This window comes from Alosa pseudoharengus, unplaced genomic scaffold (assembly GCF_046254945.1).
Source record: "Alosa pseudoharengus isolate Yale_2024_CS ecotype anadromous, Long Island Sound unplaced genomic scaffold, YU_APseudo_1.1 YU_APseudo_1.1_scf_7, whole genome shotgun sequence".
NCBI lineage: Eukaryota > Metazoa > Chordata > Actinopteri > Clupeiformes > Clupeidae > Alosa > Alosa pseudoharengus.
Genome location: NW_027468859.1, coordinates 4,209,621 through 4,224,620, shown reverse-complemented (window position 1 = coordinate 4,224,620; position 15,000 = coordinate 4,209,621). Strand labels below are relative to the sequence as shown.

General features: G+C 43.7%; 2 protein-coding genes across 4 annotated transcripts in view; one reads left to right on the top strand and one right to left on the bottom strand.

Moving 5' to 3' along the window:
- Positions 1-548, top strand: part of LOC143110095 (solute carrier family 66 member 3-like) — a 3,162-nt gene extending 2,614 nt beyond the window's left edge. The window contains exons 5-7 of the mRNA XM_076272921.1: positions 1-36; positions 170-211; positions 308-548. The exon at positions 1-36 is cut by the window's left edge and continues 85 nt beyond it. Of these exons, the coding sequence (XP_076129036.1) occupies positions 1-36; positions 170-211; positions 308-399 (170 nt within the window). The 3' untranslated portion in view covers positions 400-548. The remainder of the gene's footprint in view (positions 37-169; positions 212-307) is intronic.
- A 1,208-nt stretch (positions 549-1,756) lies between these two features.
- Positions 1,757-15,000, bottom strand: part of LOC143110206 (rho-associated protein kinase 2-like) — a 55,606-nt gene continuing 42,362 nt past the window's right edge. Inside the window, exons 26-34 of one of the 3 annotated variants that reach the window (XM_076273091.1) lie at positions 14,334-14,505; positions 12,182-12,364; positions 11,921-11,994; positions 10,470-10,558; positions 9,866-9,944; positions 8,840-9,113; positions 8,035-8,467; positions 3,971-4,081; positions 1,757-2,750 (exon numbers count right to left, since the gene is read on the bottom strand). In XM_076273091.1, the coding sequence (XP_076129206.1) occupies positions 3,979-4,081; positions 8,035-8,467; positions 8,840-9,113; positions 9,866-9,944; positions 10,470-10,558; positions 11,921-11,994; positions 12,182-12,364; positions 14,334-14,505 (1,407 nt within the window). In that variant the 3' untranslated portion in view covers positions 1,757-2,750; positions 3,971-3,978. The remainder of the gene's footprint in view (positions 2,751-3,970; positions 4,082-8,034; positions 8,468-8,839; positions 9,114-9,865; positions 9,945-10,469; positions 10,559-11,920; positions 11,995-12,181; positions 12,365-14,333; positions 14,506-15,000) is intronic. The other 2 variants (XM_076273089.1, XM_076273090.1) reach the window with 2 other exon arrangements.

Here is a 15,000-nt window from a genome sequence, read left to right as displayed (position 1 = left end):
CCCTCACCTGGGCCATGGCCACATACACCTGCATAGGTCAGCAACCCAATCACACACACTCAGCAATGTTGTGTGCATGTGTGTGTGTGTGTGTGTCATCAGGGTTATGGCCACATATACCTGTACAGGTGAGCAATAACAGTGTGTTTCTTCCTTGCTCCTCAGCGAGGATCGATCTTCACAACCATATCCACCACTGGAGACCTGAAAGGTGAGGTCACAGCTCATCTGTTGGTGGTGTGTTCATGTGTCTGAGGCCCTGGTGTGGACAACTGGAGTGTTTATGCCCCTCCCCCTCTCTCTCTAGTTCTGCTGCGGTTCTTCGTATTGACCACGCTGAACGGCTGGGTCTTCGTCACCATTGTGTACTACAGGTTGCGTGGGAAAAAACTCGCCTGAAGAACGCAGTGTTACCATGGAGACGGCCACACTCGCCAGCCTAACGGAGTGCCTGGAACATCTGTGCTGTTGCTGTGGTGACCAATTACTACACCAATTGGTTTCTGAGGGTTGTTCTCTTCTGGTTCAACACTGAAAGTCTTGAGAGAGCAACAGCACCACCACATATGAAACAACGGAGCTATTTTCTGTATATTACAGTATATCACAATATGCACTATGCTTTACCTTTAAATATGAACTTCATTTAAAGATGATCGATGCATGATTTTTGTGTGACACTACTAACGTGTCTATGTGGGAATGAAATTTGTTTAAAAGTAGTCAACATGTGTAAATTAAATTGTGAATAAAAATGGCATTTGTAGTATGGGACATTGTCAGTGCCTCATAGTTCACAATACCTTGGAAGGAACACCAAGGGTGGTATTTGGGCCATGGTAAATCTGTAGTGAGAGTGAATCATAACCATGATTAAAAATAAACACGAAAACATCTCATTTCCAGCCACGTAACTCTCAATTAGATGGTTTTCAGAATCAGAACCAAAATAGAATTAGAGTTTTATACCGTAAATGTGTTAAGGTTAAAGTGGAATGTCTGAACGGTTCTGGAATGTGGAGCTGTTTGGGTGAGCGATAATAATGATAATTATGACTCCACAAAATCCGCTCCCACGGAAACTTTACGTTTAGCAATCTTTATACGGTCTATGGGCGCCAGTCTGCCATGGGGCCACATAGACTGACACACAGACAGTGCAACATCAGGACCAGATTTAGCGTTCTGTGTGTGTGTTTACACATATATTACTGTTATGACCCAGGCTTACATGGACCTCATGTGATGTATATGCAACCACCAAAATGATGCTTCAACAAGAATTTATTGAATTTGTGAATTATGAAAAAGATGTCTAGGGACATGGGCTACAGGTTGTGAATGAATGAATGAATGACTGAGAGTGGAGAATGAGTGTAATGTAATGAATGAAGAGAAGAGAGTGTGTGAGAAATAGTGTGTGTGCGTGTGTGTGTGTCGTGAAAAAGAATAAGTGAGTAGCGCTGTGATGGGTTGAGTGTGGGCTGCCGAGTGGTTGCCCCATGGTTAAGAACCTGGGGCTTTTAAAATCTGTTTTTCACACAGGTGTTGATCATTGCAATCAACCACTCTGCTGTCTCATGCTAGCCGAGGCTCCGTGGTCACTCAGACTGCAGTGGACACGCAAAAGTTCCTCACAATAAACATTTACTGTTAAAGAGTAGCCTATCCCATTCAGACGACTCTTACACCAGACACACATCCCCATCTCCAGTCCCATGCTTGTGTGTGTAGAGAGAAAGAGTCATGAGACAACTTCATCAAATAATATATTTATTCTTGTTCTTCTGGTTTCTGATAGAATGTGACTGCCTATTAACTGAGAGCACAACAATTGTAGCGGACTCTGGGCAGGTTCTAACCAGATCTTAGTCTGCATCCGTCCAAATTCAATTCCATGCTATTCATTTTAAATGTATTATAGTGTCATTTACAGTTTGCATTGCAGATGAAAGTTAACACGCATAAAAAGTCCTATAGGCCTGAACCCCCGTACAGGAAGCAGACCGGTAACTGTGGCGACGAAAAAAAATGCCTGTCCATAAACAACAGGAGGAGACCCACCCAGGTCAGTAGGGTGACCCTGAGGATGACCGTCAGCTAGCAGGTATGAGATCATTAATGTCTGACATCTTCAGTGGAACATGTAGGCTACAGTTCTCCATTGCTCAAGATGCACTAAAGAAACACTGTCACTGTAACCGCCACAATACCACCTCAAATGAAAACCCAATACTTTCCATTAAAGCTACATACATGCCAGTTTTACCACTGTAACACTTGAAAATAAAAGAAATAATTTACATAAACTTTTACCAGTTCTGAAATATGCATAGATACTGACTTTACAGTTAAAAAAAATCCATAACAGTAAATATATCTTTGGCACTTAAAGTATGTTATATAACACACTCACAGGTAAATACAACAGCACAAGAAATCCACACTTAGGAATCTGCATAGTCTCAATATGTAGGCTGAGAGAGTGTCCTTGTATTTCCTTTTCTTTCTAGACACACACACACACACACACACACACAATTTTACGTCCTGGAGAAACACTGTCATGTCCATTTCTGCTGTCCTACAGTGTGTGTGTGTGTGTGTGTGTGTGTGTGTGTGTGTGTGAGAGAGAGACAGAAAGAGAGAGAGAGAATGAGTGTGGATTGAGGATTGTTTCGAATCTCTCTGTAGGTATTCTTGTCAGCTGAAGTCACTGTGTACAAATCCAGACTTCCAGCAAAGGTTAACTAGAGGAGAAATGGAGAAAAACAGAGAGAGAGAGAGAGAGAGAGAGAGAGAGAGAGAGAGAGAGAGAGAGAAAGAGAGAGAGAGAGAGAGAAAGAGAGAAAGGACATCATCTGTTATTTACACATCAATTCCAGGGACATATTTCATGTACGTGATGTAGTGACAAACCTGGGTACATTATTGTAAACTTCCTAATAAAGGATCTCAATGGCTTCATCCACCCGCAAAAAGCCAAAAGGCTCCACTTATAGGAGGTTTACCACTTATAATAGCTGCTTTCAGACCTAGGTGTAAGTCCGCATGTTCTGAGGATGTCAAGCGGTTGGGCCGTATATCTGAACAACATAACCAGCTATTTGGAATTCCGAACTTATCCGGCTCTTACACTACTCCCCTCCTAGTATTTCCGATGGACATTATGTAAATGAGCTTGTGTCTGAACAAAGCGAAGAACATGCAGAGATTCTGTTCATGTGTGTGTTCAACCACGTTCAACCTGTTCAACCACGCAGAGATTTTGTTAATGTGCGTCGGTGTCGTTCACACATACTGTATGACCGCATAATGTCAGCATGTTAGCATCATATCTGAATCAACCGAAGGGTCGGACCTCCGTTTGACAAAGCTCCGCATATACAGTACTGCGGAGGACGTGTCTGAAAGCAGCTTATGAGTTCTCTTCTTTCAGGAGATGATATACCACTTACTAACCAGGTTTGTCATAGACCACATAGATGAAACAGCACCCTGTGCTGTACACCATATCAGCATGCCAACGTACACCACAGCTGTTACACTGGAACATTAGGAACATTAGAAACCACAACAGGACACACGCTGGCTGATCAGTTTGGGGGAAGCATCAACATTGAGTTATTAGCAAACAACCCTTCCAAGCAGCAAATTGCTACTTCTAGAGGCAAAACTCAGCTCAGCAAAGATCTCTCTCTCTCTCTCACACCTCTCTCTCTCTCTCTCTCTCTCTCTCTCACACACACACACACACACACACACACAGGGGCGTTGTGCAAGCCAAAGTTTTGAGCAGGCACATTAGAGCAGAAGCCATCAGGTCCTTCTTCAGAAAACAAAATGGATGCACTCATCTTATCTTTAATTTGTCATTTTAAAATGTAAAAGATGCAGATATTACAACCCTGAGTGGGCTCGTGCATCTTCATGCAAACTCACTCAAACAACACACACTGTTGTATCTCACTTTTTTTGTCAGAAGTCAAAAAACGCGTGATCATCATCACCACCATCCCCATCATCATCCTCATCATCATCTAGGACCCACTCCCATCCCTTTAGGCCAAACCCAATCACCCTGAAACGGCAGAGAAGCAGGTAAGGTCACAAAGAGATCATTCAGGCTCACCGAGAGGTCATTCAGGGTCACCGAAAGGTCATTCAGGGTCCCTGGACCCCTGGCCCCAGCAGACGTTATGTACTGATATCAACAGGGGCTTGGAAGTGCATGGACAGTTTACAGCTTCTTTTCTGCGGCTTCACTACAGCTTCTCTCAGTCACTTTGGTGGATTTATTTCATCATCATTAACGCTTAGTTAGTGTCTCAAAAGCAAATATTTATGCCAATCAACATGGCAGTACCATCAGAATGACAGTCACTGTTATGAACAAGATAATCAAAATGCTTCATGTTGTCAATAGAACAAGATAGTCAAAATGCTTAATCATGTTATCAATAGAACAAGATAGTCAAAATGCTTAATCATGTTGTCAATAGAACAAGATAGTCAAAATGCTTAGTCATGTTGTCAATAGAACATAGAATACTATGTAAGAATGTTTTTTTTAATTAAAATACACAAGGCTGCAGTTTTTGTTAGGCATATACCAATTTCAACAGTAAAACGTACACATTACTGTATGTGGGAGAGTATTATTACACATGATGAATATACTTTTACATTACTGAATGTGGGAGAGTATTATTACACATGATGAATATACTTTTACAGTCCTGTCTGTACTGCAGTTTGTGGCCAGACCATGTAATTCATTGTCGCACAGAAAAGAAAGACCAAAATGCACTTGGTGAAGGACTATTCAACAGAGAACCTGTGTAAAGCATTTTTACCAACATGACATAAGCAGACGATTGCACTCAAACAACTGCATAGATTTGCCATTTATTTGCTGTTTGTTCATAATAATAATAATAATAATAATAATAATAATAATAATAAATTGCTATCATGATGTGCACACATGACTAGATAATGTGGAGGCTGAACTAATAGTTGTGAGAATTTCGATTTGGATCTGAGAAATCCACCAACGGGACTGAGAAAAAAAGTAACTGCCTTTACACTTGGATGTACAACACAATTAACCACTAGGTGGCGCACATTTACCAAGTTCAGTGAAGGGGTTACTCTTACTCATTGCTTCCGAACACTCTTTCTGGTCAAATAATCCTCAAACAAAAACTCTTTTTTTCTTGCCAACCATGTAACAACTCTATCTCTAGCCATAGAAATTCCTGATATACCAGGGTTAACCAGAGGTGAAACAGGATTCTTTGAGAGACTCAGATGTTGCCCAGCCTTAGACACTGGAAGTGGGTTACACCAGTTAGCCTATAGCTAAAAGGTATATCTTATACAGTTTCAATGCAAGATCTCTTGCATTGAAACTGTATAAGATCTTGCATTGAGACTGTATACTGTAAGATATCCCTTTTAGCTATAGGCTAACTGGTGTAACCCACGTCCAGTGTATTGTACTAAGCTAGGCTAAGGGAGTAAGGCTGGGTTATTGTACACACAGAGAAGAGTAGGGTATATATCCTTTTATTACCTAACTCTGGGCTAGACGGCAAATAATCGAATTTCCCATAAAGTTGTCATGCTGCTTTAATAATTGTGACTGAGTGTGGCAGATGGTGAGCTATATCCGCTGGAGTAAGCACTGAGAGATGATGTTACGATTGTTAGCAACAGATAACAAGGACAGTCAAGATCCTGTTGCATTAATAACTTTACATACGCAATAAGGCACAAACATGCACATGCTCTCTCTCTCTCTCTCTCTCTCTCTCTCTCTCTCTCTCTCTCTCTCTCTCTCTCTCTCTCTCTCTCTCTCTCTCTCTCTCTCTCTCTCTCTCTCTCTCTCTCTCTCTCTCTCTCTCTCTCTCTCTCTCTCTCTCTCTCTCTCTCTCTCTCACACACACACACACACACACACACACACACACACACACACACACACACACACACACACACACACACACACACACACACACATACACACACACACACACACACACACACACACGCGGACAGATGCCAGTGTGCCGTGCACTTACTTCCACGGACACACACATGAGAGAATGGAAAGATCAGGGGTCAGACGGTCATGATGTCAGTGCAGGATGATTCTGAGCATGGGGCCTTTGCTACAGAGAGCAGAATTAATCAGCCATACTCTCCTACAGACAAACACACACACACACACACACACACACACACACACACACACACACAAGCCTGCACACACACCATCACCATGGAAAACACACACATACACACAGCTACACACACACACAACCAGGGACAACACACACACACACACCCTTTCTCACTCAGCTTTTAAAAGCAAACATTATTAAACCAGCCAGCAAATAATATTAGATCCAAAATTCATTAGTAAAAAGTGAAAGTTAACTGCCATTATATATAATTATTAACATTATATGTACATATAGTATAGCTGTCCACCTCTTCTATACATTTGCCTAATGGCCAACAGGCCTTCAGATGACCCCACATGGCATTTTGCGAGGGGTCTTTCCCCTAAAAGCCAAATTTAGAGCAGGACCATGACACTTAATCCCAGTCCAGGAAAAGAGTCGGTTACGTGTGTGCTTATGTCCAGCCTAGAGGAGAGTGAGCTCCACTGACAGCTTAAGGGGCTGGAGGAGGGTGGACCAAATTGTTCTACCCAAACCTACCCTACGACCCTTTACCTTAAATACCAGCATCTCAAATGAGGTACCACACAGAGACGGTACACTATGGAAGTGATCAGAAATGCCTGAAGTATAGGAACAGTGTTATCACTGATTAGCTAACTTATAGACATTATTATTGATTGATTGATTGATTGATTCCACTGGTTAGCATTTTTAATTTTTACAATCTTTAATTTGCCAGTATTCTCTGATTGTCCTCTATAGCTATTGTGTAAAATGTAAAGCAGCTGGCCTTAAAAAGAAACAGTTTCCATTCCCCAGCCTCAATAGAATCCTCCTCTGTTTCTGTTGACTAATGGAGCTCCCCTGGGCATCTTTATACACACACACACACACACACACACACACACACACACACACACACACACACACACACACACACACACACACACACACACACACACACACACACACACACACACACACACACACACACACACACACACACACACACACACACACACACACACACACACACACAAATTCCCCTGCCAGAGACCCGTTAGGGATTCTAATTTGATGAGGCAAGCCTCCTGTGTTCAGGTAATCAAGGACATCAGGCGTTTCATTACCAAAACTCAATAGGCACCAGGGGAAAAGATGTTGTTGCATTCACAGCCTTTTCACAAACCGGATGTTTTACGGTTACTTGCTTGAGAAGCACCTTGATCTGTGCTAGATGTGTTAATTATTAAAGACCATCACTGTAGGTTAAACTTTTGTTTGATGTGAATGCTATTATTACACAAGTAAGTAAAGCAAGTATCTAAACAGCAGCGTTATGTTCTCAGTGCATATTCCTGTGCAGCACGTAGTGTACTAATAGGTTTCTAGTTATTGTTATTATTCTGTTATTTTATTTCGTCATTGGTATTCCTTTTTAATTTAGGATATATGACTTTACTTTAAACACTACATTTTAATGTTAATGTAATGTTTACTGGTACCATTGTAGGCTAAGTTTCTTCCGACGAAAGAACCATAAACAAACATAACCATTCCTCTTCCAGATGGGTACACTACCAAGCGAGGTTACTGACTTACCCCAGTAACTTCAGGAGGGACAGTTAATCTCCAAAACAACGTTTTACTGCATGTTTTGCTTCTGAAGTGACATTATTTTGAGATCAGTGGTAACTCCTGAAGCTACCTGGGTAATTATGCCAGTAACCTGGAAGAGGAATGTTTATGTTAATGTTTGTGTTTGTGTTTGTGTTTGTGTTTGTGTTTGTGTTTGTGTTTATGTTTTTGTTTGTGTTTATAGCTGTATTGTGTTGCTCACCTGGTTTTGCTCTGCTGCTGCTGCTGCTGCTGTTGTCCACTCTGCTGCTGCACGGTCACCTCCTGGTGCTGCATGTGTTTGGACTGCATCTTAATGGCCCCGCGGTGGGACAGCTGCGGCGACATGGAGCCCGAGCGGGACCTAGAGCCGCCACCGGCAGCAGCCATGGCGGCCGCAACGGCGTCCAGCCGCGGAGAGGGGCGGGGGGAGGGGCGCGGGGAGCTGGGGGTAGGCGAGGCCGAGCCTGAGGAGGAGTCGGAGGCCGAGGGGGAGCCGTGAGGGGCCCCGGGGGTGGAGGAGGCTCCGGGGAGAGCCGGAGCTGCCAGGGGTTTGCGAGGGATGCGGGACAGCAGACGGTTGACCCAACGCTGCTGCTCGGACTGGGAGGTGGCCAGCAGGAGGAGCTCTTTGGCTGTGGACATGTCGTAGTTCACTACAGGGAGGAAGAGAGTCAGATTTACTATGGAGAGAGAGAGAGATAGAGAAAGAGAGAGAGAGAGCAAGGGAGAGAGGGAGAGAGAGAGAGCGTGCTCTTTGATGTGAATATGCTGTAGTTCACTACAGGGAGGAAGAGGAAGAGAGGGAGAGTCAGATTTACTACAGAGAGAGAGAGAGATAGAGAAAGAGAGAGAGAGAGCAAGGGAGAAAGAGAGAGAGCACGCTCTTTGATGCGGACATGCTGTAGTTCACTACAGGGAGGAAGAGAGGAAGAGAGGGAGAGTCAGAATCCCAACAGACAGATAAGGAGAGAGAGAGAGAGGGAGAGAGAGAGAGAAGGATAGAAAGAGGGGGGGCGCTCTCTCACCTTTGCACGGCGCCAGGGCCTCCTCCTTGCGCTCCAGGTGCTCGCGGTGGCATTTGAGGTGGCATCGGCGGCACTCGAGCGCGGGCGGCGGCTTGAAGACGTGCCAGAGTGGCCGAGTGCACGCCTCGCAGCTGGATGGGAAGTGGTAGAGCGTGGGCACCAGCTCGTGGCCCTTGTGCAGCAGGCACATGGAGCGGTCAGCGGTCAGCCCGAGGGTCTCGTGACCAGAGGGTTCCGTGTCGCGCTTGAACTCTCCCTCGTTGGCGTACAGGATCTGTGGAGGGAAGAGGGTTAATGTGTGTGTGCGAGGACGTTCGCTTGTATATGGTGTGTGTGTACATGAGTGTGTGTGTGTATGAGAGAGAGAAAGAGAGAGGAATATTTTTTTTTATGTGTAGGAGGAAGTCTAGGCATCTGTGTATGTGAAGGAGAAAGAATTTATGTGTTTGTGTGGGGGTAGGGTGAGACTGAGAGTATGCATGTTTGTATGTGTGTGTGTGTGTGTGTGTGTGTGTAGGAGCAAGAATGGATCTTTATGGAGGTCAGGGGGCGGAAATGGAAGTGTGAAGTGTGTGTGTGTGTGTGTGTGTGTGTGTGTATGTCTGGTTTCCAGAGTGGTAAACCAAAGGGAAGTGCCCGTCTAAACCTTAATAAGCAATAAGGCCTGTGGTTACGACTGTGCATCATGTTAGACTCTGAACAATGTCACTGTGGTTTTTAGCCCAGAATAACACTGAATGACCACTGCTGCACACTGGTACAGGAAAGCACAGACTTACACACACCTACATACACACACACCTTATACTCTCTCTCTCACACACACATACACACACACACACACACACACACACACACACACACACAAACACACGCGCACACACACACACGTCGTACTAGTAGAAGCATAAAACAATCTTCTAAATTCCCCTAACACACAAAATCCACGCATGAACATAAACTACAAAACAACCAAAATCAGTCCACTCCAACACACAGACACAAATTGCCATTGTGTTCTCTCACCTGGAAGATGCGGGGGATTTCTCTGGCATCAGCACGATACACATCAGTCTGGGTGACAGGCCTCACGTGGAAGAGTTTACTGCGGAGAGAGTAGTCAAGTCAATTCAACTCAACTCAACTCAACTCATGATCAACTCAACTCAACTCATGATCAACTCAACTCATGATCAACTCAACTCAACTCTACTCATGATCAACAACTCAACTCAACTCAACTCAACCCATGATCAACTCAACTCAACCCATGATCAACTCGACTCAACTCAACTCATGATTAACTCAACTTATGATCAACTCAACTCAACTCATGATCAACTCAACTCAACTCAACTCATGATCAACTCAACTCAACTCATGATCAACCTAACCCATGATCAACTCGACTCAACTCAACTCATGATCAACTCAACTCATGATCAACTCAAATCATGATCAACTCATGATCAACTCAACTCATGATCAACTCAACTCAACCCATGATCAAATCGACTCAACTCAACTCATGATCAACTCAACTCATTATCAACTCAACTCAACTCATGATCAACTCAACTCAACTCATGATCAACTCAACTCAACTCAACTCAACTCATGATCAACTCACTCAATGTCCAGCACCATGAATGGGTTGGACTGCTCCTTGTCCACCTCGTTGTTGTAGAACAGGATCTTCTTGCTGCTGACCACCACATACTGCAAAAAAAAAAAGAAGAACAGTTAGAGTCAGTGTGACTGTCTGAAACGTTAAGTGTGTGTGTGTGTGTGTGTGTGTGTGTGTGTGTGTGTGTGTGTGTGTGTGTGTGTGTGTCAGGGCTGCAACAATGAATCGATTAGTTGTCAACTATTAAATTAATCGCAACTATTTTGGTAATAGTTCATCGGTTTATGTCATTTTTCAAGGAAACCACCATTACAGTTTTTTCTGATTGTTTAAGCACATTTTTTGTAACTATGGCTTTTTTTGCAAAACTCTACACACAAATGGCAAAACCTCTCACCCAATCAGCAAAACATTGTAGTTCTCTTGCAAAAGCTAACACACCTTGCTTAACTCTTCACACCTTCGTAAAAATGGTGTTTTCGTATCTAACAGTAAACACAAGCCATCACAATAGTAAGCACACAATGTGCCAACAACACACTGATGGTATGAATAAAAAACACATCTGGCTTTTGCTTTCTCTGTGCACAAGGTAGACTATGTCAGTTTGAGGTCATACTTTTGTCATAGTTCTGTAAACATACAGGGATCCAAACTTCAAGTATTAGTGTTTATTTACACACATCAAAACAAACACAAGTGTGTTTTTCCAAGTCAAAACACAAAATAGCATTTCACTGAGACAAAACAAATCAGTCTACATCGGGTCGTCTCTCTCAAAATTCTGTCTACATCACATGCAATGTCCTAGTCCAAGGCACCGGGAAAAATATATTCTGGAATGACGTATCCAGGCCTGACATGACAATATCCCCACATGTAGACTGTTTTTTTGTCTGTAAAAGGGCTATTTCTTTCTCTTCTCACTCTTCCTGCTCACTCCATTGTACCCATTGTACATTACCTGTGGCTTATTTATAGTGCTTAGGCTGATTGCAAAGTAAACTAATTATCTAAAACAGTTTTCACATGAGAAAGTGTGCCAGAGAGTTGGCAAAATAGTGTAAATAATAGCCATTGTGCCTACAGTTGTGCAAAGTGTGTGTTACAAAATTGCAAACTGAGTGCAAAGCAGTGTTTGTGCTTTTAGTTTTGCGAACTCAGTGAGTGGTTTTGCCATTTGTGTGCAAAGTTTTGCAAAAAAAGCCATAGTTACAAAAAATGTGTTTAAGCATTCAGAAAAAACTGTAATACCATCTGTTTTATTTGCTCCTCTATGGCAGAACACTAAGTAAATTTGGTGTGTGGACTGAACAAGGGAAACACCATTTTTCTGCCATTTTGTAGATTAAACTCCTTGATTACTCAATTAATCGACAAAGTAATGGACAGATAATTTAAAAGTAATGGTTAGTTGCAGCCCTAGTGTGTACGTATGTGTGTCTTGGACATACCTTTTTGTCCCACCCGAACCTCTTAGTGTTTTTGGAGGGCATAGACAGCCAGCCTTCCAACCTGGAATCTGAGGCTGAAAAAAGAGAATGAGAATGAGAATCTCACACACACACACACCCACACACACACACACATTCTCACACACACTCTCTCTTTCTCTCTCACACAAGTAGGCATATAGAATCAAGTGTAGGCCTATACACATCACACACACACAGACACACACACGCATCGATCCCGTGTGTGTATGTGTTTTTCACCTGCAGGCTCAGGTTTATAAGGGAGGGCAAGCCGTGCCCGACCTTCCCCCCCTTCATCCTCTGACCCCTCATCCTCCTCCGAGCTGTCCGCCAAACGGGGGCGAGTGTGCACAGACACCGACCGCGTGCTGCGCTGATACGTGAAGGACATCGACTCAGACATGTGTGTTTGTGTGATGCGCACTGACGGCCACACCCGAGAGAGAAATGGAGAGAGAGAGAGAAAGAGAGGGAGGAGGAAAAAAGAGACAAGGGAAAGGGGGGAAACTAGTCAAGAAAAACAGTCAGGAAATGCTAGTAAAGCAGAACACCAGAGAAACTAGAAAGAAAAAAACGACAGCCCATTAGAGGGAAGCAAGAAGCTATGGTAAAGTGCAGAATGGATTTAATAGGCAGTGTGTGATAGGAACAGCAAGAGAGTGTGGAGTGAGAGTGTGTGATGTTATACAGTAGTGTGATGTGATGGTGTGTGTTGTGATGGGAGGAGCAAAAGTGTGATGTTGTGATGGGACAGTGTGTGTTGCGATGGGATAGTGTGTGTTGTGATGGGATAGTGTGTGTTGTGATGGGATAGAGATGTAATAGTGTGTGTTGTGATAGTGTGTGTTATGATGTGATAGTGTGTGTTGTGATGGGATAGTGTGTGATGTGATGTGATAGAGATGTAATAGTGTGTGTTGTGATGTGATAGAGATGTGATAGTGTGTGTTGTGATGGGATAGTGTGTGTTGTGATGTGATAGAGATGTGATAGTGCAGTGGTCCCCAAACTACGGCCCGCCACCTCATTTTGGGTGGCCCCCCAAAACATGTCAGTGGTATATAGCATCTGGCCCGCACGGGAGTACGACATCGTCAAACTATAACCTCCGTAATTTCCCCCATTCATTCTCTATGGCGAGTCTTAACAGTACACATGTAATACTCTTTTTGTCCACTGGTGGTTGTTTTGGCGCTGTTTCGCGTTTGCCATAGAAAACGGAATGAAATGTAGGCCTACCTGCAAACAATGTAAGATGCCTATGCTGACTGCATCAGTGCTCAAAGTATTCTAAAAGTTTATCAATTAATTGTTAATAACTAACTAACTTCTATTCAAGTCATATTTTTGGGATGTGATAGTGTTGTGATGTGATAGTGTGTGTTGTGATGGGATAGTGTGTGTTGTGATGGGATAGTGTGTGTTGTGATGGAACAGTGTGTGTTGTGATGTGATAGTGTGTGTTGTGATGGAACAGTGTGTGTTGTGATGGAACAGTGTGTTTTGTGATGTGATAGTGTGTGTTGTGATGGGATAGTGTGTGTTGTGATGGGATAGTGTGTGTTGTGATGGAACAGTGTGTGTTGTGATGGGATAGTGTGTGTTGTGATGGAACAGTGTGTGTTGTGATGTGATAGTGTGTGTTGTGATGGAACAGTGTGTGTTGTGATGGGATAGTGTGTGTTGTGATGGAACAGTGTGTGTTGTGATGTGATAGTGTGTGTTGTGATGGAACAGTGTGTGTTGTGATGGAACAGTGTGTGTTGTGATGGAACAGTGTGTGTTGTGATGGAACAGTGTGTGTTGTGATGGAACAGTGTGTGTTGTGATGTGATAGTGTGTGTTGTGATGGAACAGTGTGTGTTGTGATGGAACAGTGTGTGTTGTGATGGAACAGTGTGTGTTGTGATGGGATAGTGTGTGTTGTGATGGGATAGTGTGTGTTGTGATGGGATAGTGTGTGTTGTGATGGAACAGTGTGTGTTGTGATGGAACAGTGTGTGTTGTGATGGGATAGTGTGTGTTGTGATGGGATAGTGTGTGTTGTGATGGAACAGTGTGTGTTGTGATGGAACAGTGTGTGTCGTGATGGGATAGTGTGTGTTGTGATGGGATAGTGTGTGTTGTGATGGGATAGTGTGTGTTGTGATGGGATAGTGTGTGTTGTGATGGGAGGAGCAAAAGAGGCAGAGGGGACAGGAAGTGGCATTATGTAAGAAAGAAGAGTCTACCACAGAGAGACGGATAAGGAGAGATGAAGAGTGTGTGTGTGTGTGTGTGTGTGTGTGTGTGTGTGTGTGTGTGTGTGTGTGTGTGGGAGAAGAGTGGCAGTGTGTTTGTTTGGGAGCGTGTCCCTTCACTGAGCCCCTTGCTGATGGGTGGGCTGGGTTACCTGGGTAGCTGTCGTCGGGGTCCAGGTCGTTGCCGTGGGAGCTGATGCTGGTGGTGTCCAGCGAATGGATGCTGATGGAGGAGAGTTGGCAGCGCAGGCGCTCAATGTCGCTCTCCTTACTGTCCAGAGCCATCTGTAGCTCCAGCCGGCTGTTAGACTCCTCCGCTACCGTCTACACACACACACACACACACACACACACACACACACACACAAGATTTATAGATTCAGTAACTGCTTTAATCCCAAAAAACAAGAAATCAGGTTCAAATTGAAAAGATTTAGCCCTCAACTTTGATAGCTATTGACTAATCATGCTGAGGTACTGGGAAACAGAAAAACAGGCTTTGCAGAAATGTCAAACTGTTCAGCGCTGCATTCATAATCTGGTGGATGTTCCAGGCAGCTATAGCATTACTAAAAGAGTCACCGAGTACTGTCGCTACAGGTGACATCGAGGCAGGCAGCTACAGTGTTACAGTGTTAAAACCGTGCCCCCAGAGTGTAGCACTGGAGCTGCCTGGCTACTATAGCTGTTGGCTGCAGCGACTCAAGCTAGGTAGCACCGATTTGTTCGTACCAACAGCACTCGTGACCTCAAGAAAAGAGATCTATGTGAAAAATAATTTTCCTTTAAGTGACTTTAGTGAGTATGCTAACTTAAGTA